This window comes from Orycteropus afer, unplaced genomic scaffold (assembly GCF_000298275.1).
Source record: "Orycteropus afer afer isolate SDZICR_OR568_19922 unplaced genomic scaffold, OryAfe1.0 scaffold00079, whole genome shotgun sequence".
In the NCBI taxonomy this organism is placed as follows: Eukaryota; Metazoa; Chordata; class Mammalia; order Tubulidentata; family Orycteropodidae; genus Orycteropus; species Orycteropus afer.
Window position 1 is genome coordinate 7,426,460 of NW_006921666.1, and position 14,315 is coordinate 7,440,774.

General features: G+C 40.4%; 1 protein-coding gene across 1 annotated transcript in view; it reads right to left on the reverse strand.

Moving 5' to 3' along the window:
* Positions 1–12,595, reverse strand: part of FCF1 (FCF1 rRNA-processing protein) — a 16,823-nt gene extending 4,228 nt beyond the window's left edge. Inside the window, exons 1-4 of the mRNA XM_007941419.2 lie at positions 12,534–12,595; positions 10,961–11,032; positions 9,880–10,028; positions 1,872–1,944 (exon numbers count right to left, since the gene is read on the reverse strand). Coding sequence (XP_007939610.2) covers positions 1,872–1,944; positions 9,880–10,028; positions 10,961–11,032; positions 12,534–12,568 — 329 coding nt within the window. The 5' untranslated portion in view covers positions 12,569–12,595. The remainder of the gene's footprint in view (positions 1–1,871; positions 1,945–9,879; positions 10,029–10,960; positions 11,033–12,533) is intronic.
* Between the last annotated feature and the right edge of the window lie 1,720 nt (positions 12,596–14,315).

Below are 14,315 nucleotides of genomic sequence, written 5' to 3' on the forward strand. Positions count from 1 at the left end.
AATAAATAATGATGAACATCTTGCACCCACCATCTAGTTAAAGAAATACAACATTACAAATAAAAATGTAGCCCCTTCTCCAATCCTAATTTCTTTCTACCTTCCCAAAAGCAACTACCAACCTAAATTTGGTATTTATCATTTTCTCACACATGTAAGCTTATGTGTGTAATATCTGGAAAATGTAGTACTGTTTTGCACGTTTTAAAATGTTAGAGAAATGAAATCCTCCAAATATGCTCTTGTGCTATTTTTTGTTCCCCACTGTTTTTGAGAACATTCCACAATTTATCCACTCTCTTCCTAATGCACCATTTGGCTGCTTGCAAACTTTTGCTGTTACAAAGATAAGAAAATTCCAATATAGTCTCCAACACATTGGAATTTTTCTGGCAATCCCTTTTCTTTTTACTAGAGCCTACAGTATATACACACATACACACTCAAATATATAAATATCTACTATATGAAAATACAATACATATATAAATACATAAAGCTTAAAAAAGCTTTGTGAAACAGGGCTCAATCTTTACTACATGCAATGCATGCTAATATTCTTTTTCATTCAAAAAAATAAAAAATTACTAGCTGTGATCCATTAAACTGATTCCACAACCTAAGGACTATGATGTCCATGTCTATTTCAAGAATATGGATGACTTCGATTTTATCAGGTGTTGCCCAACTGCTCTCCAAAGTGACTGTCCAGTTTATACCAATTTATACCCAATTTAGCAATTGAGTATGAGAATTCTCACTGCTCCACAGTCTCGCCTATTCTTGGCATACTCAAACAGTCTTTCAAAATTTCTGCCAATCTGATAGGTCTGAAACGATATTTTATCGTGGATTTAAGGATTATTTGTCTTTTCTTATAGATTTGTAGAAGTCCTTATAGATTTGTATGCAGTGCTTAATGTGCATGATACATTCTGTGAACTAGGATGTTATGCGATCTAGGCAATGTGCGAACACTACATTAAAACCTTATGGGAGCCCACTTCTAGTTACACTCATTGCCACTGCCACTGCTACTGGAGCTGCTGCTGGAGCCTGGAGGAATAGGTGTTGGTATTGGTGGCAGCAGCGGAGAGGGCAGTGATGGGAGTGGAGCGAGAGGAAGAGAAAGAAGAGGGAGCACTGTGCACTCAGCCCCATCGGCGTCCCATCTGCCTGAGCCAACGAGAGGACTCATCAATATGACCACTGATCTCAACAGAAAGGCATTAAGTATTGGGAACATGATATGCTCATGATAACAGACACAAGTTTTCCAAAATCTTGACTTTTGCTGGAAAACTTGAATGTTATCGTCCGCAACAAATAGAGTAAGCTGTTTTCCCTAAAGTGACAGGTTCACTTCAGTAATTTTGAGAAAATATTTCCCAACACTAAGGTTTGAATAACTGGTAACTGTCCGTTTTCTTCCACATAAAAATGACATTTCATTTTAAAAAGCAGCTAATTCCCCCTGCAGCTGAAACAAGGACACAGATGCTTTTCCTTGAAACAACCATGCTCCTCAGTATGGTAGAAATGTTTCTGTATTTTCTGCGGACTTCACATTTCATCACAAACAAAACTGACGTGTACTCAAGAGTCAAGATTTAATAAAGCTAACACATTTTACTGCTTCATCAAGAGGATTCTATGTGAAACTGTTTTTTTTTTTTAAAAAAAAACTGTCAGCGGGTCATAGTAAAGGATTTCAAACATTTACTTTCTTAATCATTGTTAACTAGTTTTGTATGATTTTTATTTAAACTAACCAGCCAAGAAAACTTTGGACAACAAACAGATGTAAGAGGGTAAGAAGAATCTTCTGCATACCACCAATCTGGAACAAATTCAGAATAGCTTCTTCCTACCTTAGAGCCACTCGATACTTCTGTCCCAACTTCTCAATTTCAGCCATTACACAGTCAGTTATACAAGGGATACCTGCCAAAAAGTATGTATTAGTAACCGAACTAGTTACTATCTATTTTACTCTCTGAATTATATACTGTTTGGAGGCTTTAAAAGACCCAGGAGACTTCAGGAATGATAGCAGAATAAGCACACTGAAATGCACTGAGATGAACATTAAAAACCAGAGAAGAAAACCCTACTTACAAAGAAACTGGAGAACTGCCCCAATCCCATCACAGATGCCAAATACTATCTGTCTTACACGGTGCCATTCAGAGAGGCAACTTGCATCGACGCCCCCTAATACTGAGTACAGACTTAAAAACTGAAGTGAGACAGTACAGAAGGCCTACTAACAACTAACCCTTAATATGGAGAAAGACTGAGTATGGGTAGAGGGAACTTTTCAGTCATGAGTGCCCCGTTTTCACACTTGGCTTTTGAATGAAGACATCCAAGAAAGAGTCTACCTTGCACAGAGGGAGGGCAGGAATGGGGCAGACAGAGGAGGGGTTACTCTGCATGACAACAAACTTGACCTCAGGGAGCAGAGATAACAAATGGCCAAGGCTTGGCAAACTACTTCCGTAGTGATACTGCCTAGGAAACCCAAGGAGGGGTCACTATGAGTTGGGTCCGACTCCACGGCAATGGTTGCCTTTTGCCGTACTAAACTCAAGTTCTAAACCTGTGCCCAGCTAAATAGGAAAGATCAAATCACACATCCTATTTTTGCAGACCCAGATAGAGCCCTCTCTTCCAAAGATTAAAATGTAAAAACCAAAGATACAAGGAAATTAACTAGAAAACCAAAGGAAAGGACAGTAAATTTGATCACATAAGAATAAAAAAAAATCCTGTTTTGACAATCATATGCAAAGCTGTAACAGTTTGTTTATAGTGATGGGAAATTTGGCAACAATTATGGGTGGTGGTTGCACAATACGATTAATATAATTGATATCACTAAATTGTGAAAAATATTGTATTGGCAGATGATATGTTACATATATATACTTGTTTATATATATGTATATATATACACACACATACATATATATCTCTATTTACAAGAGTAGAAAATTAAAAAAAAAAACATGATAAAGTAAAAAACTAAACTGGGAAAATATTTCAGCACATTTGGCAAAGGGCTAATTTCCTTAATATACAAAAAGCTTATAAAAACAGTTTATATGCTAGAGTGGGAGAACAATGTGGAACAAAACTCAAAATCATTTTAAAAAAAAAAAAGGGACTAGTTTTGCTGGTCTGATAGAGTCTAATGGAAACACTGAGATTATGGCCCCTAGATGCCCTTCAGGTCTGGAATTGAATCCACTCCTGTGGCTTCCAGCCAAACAAAAGACAGGCCTAAGAGCTGAACATCTACATTAGGTAGATAACACTCCCTGGAGAGATCAATCATGGGAGAATAGAAGGGCTGTGTGTGCACAAGAAGACAGCTCAGGGGCAGAAGTACATGGAGGGAAGGACACAGGGAAGAGTAACTATGAAGAGGAAGTAGTAGGGGAGCTGTTGCATTGTGGGAAATTGCAGTCAATGTCACGAGACAAAGTATATATGAGCTGCTATATGGAAAGTGAATTTGCTCTGTAAACTTTCACCCAAATCACAATTAAAAAAACAAAAAACAGCTTCTAGGCTATTTGCCAGGCACTGTATTAAGCACTTTAGAAGGACTATCGAATTTAATCTTGGCGGTATCCCCATTACATAGGTGTTAGCATTACTACAGTAATAGTAATATTATTGTATTGTGATAATGTTATGAGATGAAGAAACTGAGGCACAAAGATGTTCAGTAACCAGAGAATAAAAGGTGAAATCAAGATTTGGAACAAGCCTGGTAGGCTCTACAGGCCGGGCTTCTAACTACTCTGTTACACTTTTGTTCACACAAGAGGACATACAAATGGTCAAGGGGTATCAGGAAGCTTAACCTCATTCCTAATTAAAGAGATTAAAAGTTGAAATAGGATTTCATTTTCTACCTATTAGATTGGAAACAGATATTCTCATACTAAGTTATTAGTGTCACTATTTGAGAGTAATTGTGTAATACCTGTTAAAATGAAAAATATACATACCTCTTGGTATTGTAAAAAAAAACAGCTTCTAAAAATTGTGTCCTAAATAAATACTCACACTGTTGCACAGAGACATACATATTTACAAAGCCCAAGCTCTGGTAGCATAGTGCCTAAGGCAACTGACTGCTAACCAGAAGGCTGGCAGTTCAAACCTACCAGCTACTCCTCGGAAGGAAGGCTGGGCAATCTACTTCCGTAGTGATACTGCCTTGGAAACCCAAGGAGGGGTCGCTATGAGTTGGGGCCGACTCGACAGCACTTAGCAACAACGACAAGAAGCTCAACTTTGGGCTTAAGCCCTCCCACCCTGTTCTAGGCACTGGAGCTGGAGGCGTCTCCTAACTCAGGCAGCTGCAGGCTGCTGAGGCTGATGAACCCAAAGTCGGCTGGCAAAATGGCACAACCCCAAGATCAACAGGCAACATGACAGGCCACTCATTCAAGTCCAGGAACTGGAGATAAAGACTTGCCCAAGATCCAAAATGTGCCAAAAAGCTACAGACCTTTCCCAAAGCTTCTCCACATATATTGGAAGCAGGTCACACCCCAAAGGCAATGACTTAGCTGCTCACAGCAGATTACACCATGGAGGTGATTACAATCTCATCACGTGGAATAACTACATCCAGCTGCCAAGCACTCAAAACTTTGCCCCAGCCAAGTTGACACATGACCTTAACTAGTGTGGTCCGTTATGTTAAGAAGTCAAGGAAAGGTTTATGCAAGGAAGGAAAAGAATCTTTGTTGGTTATCAGGGATGGGATGGGAGGGAAAACTGCTCACTAGTTAAGAGACAGATGTTGATTTGGGCAAATGGAAAGGCAATATAATAGCAGTGTATGATGAGCCACTCCTCAGAAGGAGGATGGGGCAATCTACTTCTGTAGTGATACTGCCTTGGAAACCCAAGGAGGGGTCGCTATGAGTCGGGTCCAACTCGAAGGCACATAACAACAACAATATGACCACCACAATATCACTAAGGAAAACAAAGACACAGGGAAGAGGTACAGACAATAAAGGTAAATACTATTACATATGCAATACTGCATTATCAGTAATCTACAGGTGGCTACATAAGTAGACAGGCAAGAAGATCAGGTATGGGTAGGTGTGACCATAAAGGTTGGGCAGACAATATTACTACATGCGTATTTGTATGTGTTATAAAAACGTTCAGGGAGCTCTGGTGGTATAGGGCCTAAGTCATCTGACTGCTAACCAGAAGGCTGGCAGTTTAAACCCACCAGCCACTTCTCGGAAGGAAGGCTGGGCAATCTACTTCCGTAGTAATACTGCCTTGGAAACCAAAAGAGGGGTCGCTGTGAGTTGGATCCAACTCGATGGCAGTGAGTTTGGTTCAGTTTTGGTTATAAAATGTTCATATGCAGTACAGAGCTAACAGGAGACAAAGTCAGGATAGTTTCTTAGCAACAACTAAGCACCTTGAGGAAGTGAGTCACTGAGTCTGTGGACTTGGGACCATGGTTGCAGGGGACATCAACCTCAACTGGCACAACGTAGTACACCACAACATTGTTTTATATCCTAGTTCAGTGAGTAGTGACTGGGTCTTAAAGGCTTGTTGAGTGGCCAACTAGGATGTCTCTCTGTCTGGAGCAAAGAAGAGTGAAGAAAATCAAAGATGCAGGGAAAAAATTAGTCCAAACCTGAGACCAGAAGAACTAGATGATGCCCAGCTACCACTGAGAATCACTCAGAAAAGGATCAAACTTGGATATCCTGGATAGAGTGGGAGAAAAATGTAGAATAAAATTGAAAAAAAACATACAGACCAGGACTACTGGTTGGATAGAGACAGGTGAAACCCCAAGTCACCCTTTGGGCCTGGAATTGGACTCAGTCCCACGGCAAACCATAGACAGGCCTATGAGCTGAATGAACAACTACACCAGGGAGATTCACTCCTCAGACCAACCACCCACAGGAGATCAGAAGGGAAGCACTTGCGCAGGAGAAAGCTATGGAGGCAGGAACAGGCAAGAAGGACACAGGGAAGAGAGAACCAGAGGGAGGAAGTAGGAAGAGAGCAGTTACACTGTGGGGATTAAAATCAGTGTCATAAAAAAGAATATGTTAATTGCTGAATGCAAAATAAATTTGATTTGTAAAATGTCACCAAAATCATAACAAAAAGTTAAAGTACTGATACATGCTACAATAAAGATGAACCTTGAAAACATTATGTTACATGAAAGAAGCCAGCCACAAAGGACCACATCATCATATGACCCCATTTATATGAAATGTCCAGAATAGGCAAATCTATAGAGACAGAAAGAACAGTAGTTGCCTAGGACGGAGAAGTGTTAGGGGGTATGGGGTTGGTGGTTAACGAAAACAAGGCTTCATTTTGTTCTGAAATTGCGCTGACAAATACACAATCCTGTTAATATATTAAAAACTAAAAAATAAACAGTAAATAACATGATCAATTTTCATTCATAAAATAACCTCCACCCCCAAACAGGTTGTATATGAATTTTCAAAAATGAACTTTTCTGAGGAAAGGCTTATAAGAAACTTTCATTTTATATGATGTGTCTATGTGTGTACATATATATATATATTTTTAAAAAACAAGTATGTAAATACTTTTGTAAAAAAAAAAATTTAAATATAATGTCTAGAAGAAAAAGTTGTAAAATGGAGGTAGTCATGGGGCAACATGCACCTTGTCTGAGAGGAGAAACTTCAGAGCCACGTAGCGTGAAGCAGGAAAGGGCTTGCAAGTGGAATAAGGAAATGGGCCCAGGAAGCCCACTATAAAGTAACAGCAATAGAAAGCTGATGGGAAGCTAATTACCTCTCTCCGACTATCAGGTCGAAATGGAAGGGACCAGGAATTACAAAAAGGTCAGAGGAATCTCTAAGGCAAGAGGAAGAGATAAAGGCCTCCTTTTAGACATAAACGCAAGCAAACAAAATGTGGCACATATATACAATGGAATATTACCCTGCCATAAAAAGAAATAATAAACTCTTGATACATGTTATAACATGGATGAACCTTGAAAACATTATGCTGAGCAAAATCAGTCAGTCACAAAAGGACAAATACTGCATGATCTCACTTATGTGAAACATCTAGACTAGGTAAGTGTCTAGAGACCAAAGTTTATTAGTGGTTATCAGGGGTGGGAGGGATGAAGGAGAAAGGAAGACTCAATGCTTAGGGGACACTGAGCTTCTGTCAAGGAGGGATGGAAAAATTTGGGACGAGATAGTAGTAATGATTGAATAACACGATAATATCACTGAACCGTACATGTATGCAACGTTGAATTAGGAAATTAAAAAAGCAAAGACAGAAAGAACAGTAGTTGCCTGTTCTACTTAAAACAGTTTACGTCTTAGTTCTGAACATGTACTGTACTTAAATGTTTTTTTCCTTTGCTTTGAATGACTATACTGCACTGAAGACTGCAAAGTGATACTTTCCTTAACAAGCTTATTTTTAGAAAAGGCACAGTGAGTGAACGATCCATTATAGCTGTATTCTAAGGTTTCCACACATAGAGAAAGTTTAACTATAGGACTAAAGCTATCCTAAACAGTCTCCAGCTAGATATTAGTGACAGAGCTATAGAGTCAAAGAAACAGTTTGTCACCAAGGGACTATGGTTTAACCCTCCATCCATTTCATTATATGTCACAGCATTCCTGGAGAAGCAGCTCGAACAACTATTAGAAATACCACAGGAAATACAAAGACTCTACATCAAGTTTAGTGTCCTTCCCCACATAGGGCCACCCATGGCCCACTGTTAGAGGCACAGTAATCCCCCAATTTCAGACTATTCTTTATTATTTAGGAAATAATTTTTCTTAAAGTAGTACACACACATAGCTTAAGGGAACAACAACAACAACAAAAGTACGGAAAGGCCTGTATGAAAAAAATAACTGTCCCCTTACTATATTCCCCACTCCATCAATCCCGATCCTTGGAGATATTATTGTCTGTTCACTGTACTCTCACCTTGGGTTTCCTTCATGCCCTTTTTTTTTTTTTTTTGCCAACTAGAGGCCCCAGAGGAGCTCTGGTAGCGTAGTGCCTAAGGCACTTCACTAACCTGAAGGCTGGCAGTTCAAACCCACCAGCCACTCCTTGGAAGGAAGGCTGGGCAATCTACTTCCGTAGTGAAACTGCCTTGGAAACCCAAGGAGGGGTCACTATGAGTTGGGGCCGACTTGACGGGACATAACAACAACAGGGGCCCCGCAGAGAGAACCCAACGCCAGTGAATTCAATGGCAGCAAAGAGACATGAAGTCTGACTGTGTGTCGGGTCTCCTTCCCACCTTGATTATCTCCACCTTCTATCTTGCTGGTTTCAGTACATTGATAAACAATGTTTGCATTACTATCACTATCACTCAATAAATGTTGCTCATTTTATATCCTTTAATGATGAAAGAGGGAGGTGCAATTTTTTTCCTTTGATTCCAATTTATGGCAAAGTAAAGTCAAATTTTCATTTATACCTTTAACCAGGGGACCAGAACATGTATGAATATAAAAAACCAAAAAACAAACTCACTGCCGTTGAGTCAGATCTGAATCACAGCGACCCCTCCTTGGGTTTCAGAGGCAGTATCTCTACGAAAGCAGAAGTTATTCTCTCATACATGGCCTAAATTTTGTTTTCCCTCCGATGGTATGAAGGAAGAATATATGAAGGTGGGAAGACCCAAATACAGGAGAAAAATCTGTGAATGAATGGTAAAATGCCTCCCTAGGTGTATATAAACTACTCCAGATCCTTTGTGGTACCAATAAATGCCAAACTGAACAAACACGGGACTTGCTAATCATCATTCAACTACTGATTATGAGATCTCAAATAACAAAATCTCTTATTTAGCTTGTCCACACTGGAGTGGAATAAAGAATGTTTCCTCCTTAGTTTAAAAGAATATACCTGTTGAAAACTATAATAAATATTCACTTACACAGAATTTTAAAATACAGAATTCTAAAACAGAAAATTCCCCTCCCATGTCCAAAAGTAATGTTCATAACAGGTGAAACATTCTGTTTCCTGAACTGTGGAAGCTTAATGATTCTCAGTCAAATCTGCATATTTCAATTCATTGAAAATGGTCATTGCTATGGTGAACAAATTAAGTAGCCAGCAATTTAATTAACTATACAACCTCACTCCCCGTCTGTGGTAGTTCAGTTTGTGTGTCAACTTGGCTGGGCCTGGTTAAGGTGGCTGGGCAGCTGGATGTTGTATTCCCCATGACGAGACTGGTAATCAACTCCATGGTGGAATCTACTGTGAGCAGCTGAGTAGCTGCCTTAGGAAATATGGTCTGCTTCCTGTATATAAGCAGAAGCCCTGGGGAATAGTCTCTAGCTTATGGCATGCTTGGACCCTGCACATAACCGTGTCATTGTTCAGCAGCCTGCCATGCTCTATTGACCTTGGGGCTTTCAATGGACTTAAATTAATGGCCTGCTGTGTGGTTGGTAACATCGGGACTGTGCCTTTTTACTTGTCAACCTTGGGCTTGGCAGCCTTAGCAGCCAGCAGCTGTCTGAGTAAAGAAAAGCCTCTAGCTTCAGTGGGCCAGGAGCTGGAGGCAGAGCTGAAGCCCAAGGCTGAGGGGCTTTTACCCAGCCCCTAGAGCCTGGCACTTTGAACTCAGACTTAAAGCCTCCAAACTGTAAGAATAAACTGCTGTTTGTTTAAGCCATTCCATTTGTGGTAGATTCTTGTCAGAGCATTACTAGGTAACCAGAACACCCTCTTTTCATGTATTTGTATAAATACAATGAGCCTTTTTGGACAAATGTCACAGAACTATGAAAGCATGACACTCACACTTAGCATACAGACAGTCCATCATTGATTGCACCAAGTCCAGTTTGGCTTTAATGGAGAAGTTGATAAAGTTGGTATCTACCAGGATGTGGTATGGCGGGCCCAGCTGTGTGTTATATTGGAAGAACAAGCAGGAAGGGTGTTGGGGGCTGAAGGAGAAAGAAAACAAGGATACAAAGTAATGTCTACACTGATACTTTGGTATCAAAAAACAACAAAAAGACACCTATGCTTAGGACAATTTGCTATAGATTAAATTTCCTTTTCCTTGTTCATTGGAAATAAACCCTAAAAAGGAAAGTGAGAAAGTGGATCTCTCCATCTCAGGTCCACCACTACACTTCACTGCAACTTTGAAAATGCAATTATCTAACTCAGTTCTTCCTCTAGCAGGAGTTGGACTTAGGGAGGTAGAATAAAGCTGTCATGACTAGGATATTACAGTAAGTTTACCATTCTCACAAGCTTCTAAAGGGCTATATGACATATGATAAAGGAAAACAATAGTCCAATGTTAGGATTATATACTATAGCAGGGCCTGTTTCTTATGTAAAAGCCCAAGATATCTAGGTTGAATATAGCAGTAGTTCCAAATGCTAGTCCACGGACCAGTGTCTACCTGTGATAACTACTTGCAATCCAGGGAAAAATGAGAAGAACAAGGAAAACATGGTGAGGTTTTTGAAAACCTTAATTATTTACTTAAAAGGAATGACCTTTATTCTGAAAATATGTCCTCATTTTTTTGGCGATATGATCTTTTATAAAATGCTGATGTGTTAAACGATGACAATTATTTCTTTGGAAAGATGCTTGGCAAAGGAAAAAAAATCTCTAGACTGTAACCCCAGGATTTTAGGGGATATTTTACTGTTCCATGAAATCCAAAGACTTTCAAACTATTGGAATTGGTAACACTCATCAATGCCCCATCTTTGGCATAGCTGTGCCAGCTTTACTCACGAATAACAAATGAAGATGAACAAATCATCTCAGGTAAAGACTTGATTTCCAAGAGGCACATAGTCGTAGAATGTCCTTCTAGTTTGAAAGGAAAACCAGAAATTCTTGATTACTCACACTTCTCTTTCCTTGAGTGCGCCGGGATCTTTCTTTTCTTTCTTTTTAGGTTTTAATCTATCCTTTTCTTTGCTAGGAAGAGAATGTAATATAAATCAAAGGAGAAAAAAAAGGAAACATAGCAGTTTTAATCTCACTCAAAAATCATAAATTTCTTTTCTTTTATTGGTCTACAGAGGAAATCCTATTTTGTGATTTCCTTACGTTAACTTTGATACTTCTAGGGTACCTCTCACTTCAGTTACTCTCTGATAAGTAAAGTGAGAGGTACCCTGGAAGTATCAAAATTAATCAGAAAAACAATGAAAATTTAAAACCTCTAGCCAATAATCCATAAAAACTGTAAATGGGTAAATAAATGGTGATTAACATTTCTTTCTTGGTCAGTTGTTGTTGTTGTTGTTGTTATGTGCCATCGAGTCGGCCCCGACTCAGAGCGACCCCTCCTTGGGTTCCGAGGCAGTATCGCTACAGAAGTAGGATTGCCCAACCTTCCTTTCGAGGAGTGGCTGGTGGGTTTGAACTGCCAGCCATCTGGTTAGCAGGCAAGTGTCTTAGCCACTATGCTACCAGAGCTCCTTTCTTGGTCAGAAGCTATCAAATCAAGGATGAAATTCCACTTTTCTGCTGTGTCCAAAAAGGTGACCTTTATCTTCCACAGACTCAGATGTTTCAACAGTGGGGGGAAAAAAGTTTTCCAATATGCCTCCTATAAAGGGCTAAAATGTAACAACACATATACTATACAGACTTTAAGCCTTAACTGGGAGCTCTAAGGCATTTGACTGCTAACCAGAAGACTGGCGGTTCAAACCCACCAGACAATCCTTGAAAGGAAGACTGGGCAATCTACTTCCATAGTGAGACCACCTGGAAACCCAAGGAGGGGTTGCTAGGAGTCAGATCCAACTCATCAGCAGTGAGTTTGTTTTTTTGGTTTCAAGCCTTAACTAGAAAGATTGTTAAGGAGATATCTTTCCTAAAAATTAAACAATAAATTCATTGTTAAAATCTGAGAATATAATTGAATAACTCTGAAGTTTCTAACGACCATTCCTTTGTTCTGAGTCTCTTAAACACAATGAAACCAGTCCTAATTGGTAACTTCAGCCCTTCTTTTTTCAAGTAGGAAAGTTGTGTCCATGCCCATAATTCTGCTCTCTTCTTCTGCAGTGATTTGGATTCTAATAATGGGGAGTTGCCCCACTCGCTTTCAAAAATCTTTTGAGGTCAGGCGTCGGAGACACAACAAACGTGGTCTCTCGAAACCTTTCAACAATGACAACAATCTTTTCTGGGGAATGTAAGGGAAAAATACCTAAAGATAATTCTATATACTTCACAGAACTGTTGAGAGGTTTAACTGTGAAATGATAGAAAACATAGAACACCCACGGAACAAAGTGAACACTTAAGAAATGTAACCACTCAGCAGTTAAGTGACTATCACATACCTACCATCCCATGATACATAAACTCAAGACAGTAATATTAAAAATTGAAAAACAATCATTATTACTTATCCCTATCTCTCTGGCCAGCTTTACAACCCCAATTGATTCCAAACACTCACAGTCTCTGATCTCTGAGACTAAGCATTCGCTTCATGGTCGCGTACTTCCTTGCTTTCTTTTGCTTCCCCTTGAAATAGAAATCATAGAATTAAAAGAGTTAGAAATACACTGAATTGTCTTGAGTCCCTTCTTTTTTCTTGCCCATTCCTTTCTTGTTCCCTCAAATACCCAGAGCCGCTTGCCCTTCCTGTCTGAAGCTAGCCCTCTCCCCACTGCCCAAAGCATTATAAGTACTTCTAGCTCTCAAATTGTGGTCGGAATAGAAATATGCAATGGGGACGTAGAGGAAATTTGGCCAAAGGCTGACTCTCCCTCAATCTTCGCCCAAAAAACTGTCTCACAATCTCCCTTTCCCGACCCTTCTCTCACCATGTTCAAGCCACACTCCTTTCTTTCTTCCGCAATCAAGGTCTGCGCGACACTTTGACGTCACCACCTGCTGCTTCCGGCAGAGGATAGCCCGGAAGCGGAAGGCATTTTGGGAAACGGAAAAACCCCGAGCCGGTTCCCGGCCGGTGTCGAAAACTAGCAATACCCGAAGGTTTCCGGGGGGGCTTGAGGGCTGGTGTTTTGCTCCATGCTGTTGCTGCCTCCGAGGGCGGCAGAGCTTTGTCTTCGCCGCGCTTCAACCCCTAGATCGGGTAACGTTTCCCTTCTTCACCCCTTCACCTCGGGGCAGACCCTAGATGAACTGTACCTAAGTTCCAGCGAGAGGACAAGGGTTACGGGGTCGAAATCCTGGATTGTCCGGTGGTTTTGAGAAACATATTTTTCTCACTCCTCAGCGGGGGCGCGTCAAGCCTCGATCGTCCAACCCGGAGCGTCTAGTTTGTATTTGATTTTCTCAGCCGCCGTGGTGATTCGTGCAGCTAGGCAGACCGTTCTCCCCGAGAAAATACAGTATTTTCGTCTAGGTGACGAGAGGGATGAAGCAGCGCTTGAGGGCCTTTTAAAAACTATTGGTAGAAATTTGGGAGCATAAGCTTGCAGATAATACTAGTTACCAAGCCAGGGAAATGGTGGTGTTTATTGTGAAGCCTTGGTGGATCCTTCGTAAAAGAAGAGGATAGTACGATGTGCTCTGATGGTTCTTAACCATTTGAGGATCACATGCCCCTTGAAAGTTTGTGGAAAGCCAGGGACGAGTCTTTAAAAATGGGCACACACAAAATTTGTCAAACAGTTTTGAGAGTCGTGTATGCTGAAGGCCATCTGTGGACCCTCTAGGTGTCTGTGAACCTCAGGTTAAGGACCCTATTCTGGGTACTGTACTTGGCACTTTATTTGTTTCCTCCACTGACCTTCACAATGACTTAGTAAGGTAAGTACTCTCATTTTACCTAAGAGGAAGCTGAGGCTCAGAACTTATTAAGGGGTCTGTTTTTGGTTGGTTTGATCCCAAATTCTGTACTTTTCTTATTGTACTATGCCATCCTTAGAATGCAAAACAGCTATCAGGTTTATAAAAAGATGACCATTGCATAACCCTTACTATGTATGAAAACAGTATAGTTGTCAGTGTGAACTGTGGAGTCAGACTTCTTGTTAGGTGCTGTCGTGACTTAAGGCGACCTTATGTGTTCAGAGTAGAACTGCACCATAGGGTTTTCAAGACTGACCTTTCAGAAGCACCGGGGGTTTTCCCATAGGTTTTTACATCAGTAGTCCAGTACTTAACCGTTTCTGCCACCCAGAGACGTACACAGCCAGATGACCATGGTTAAAATCCCTGCGCTGCCTCTCACTAGCTGTGTGATGATGGGATGAGTTAATCTATCTGT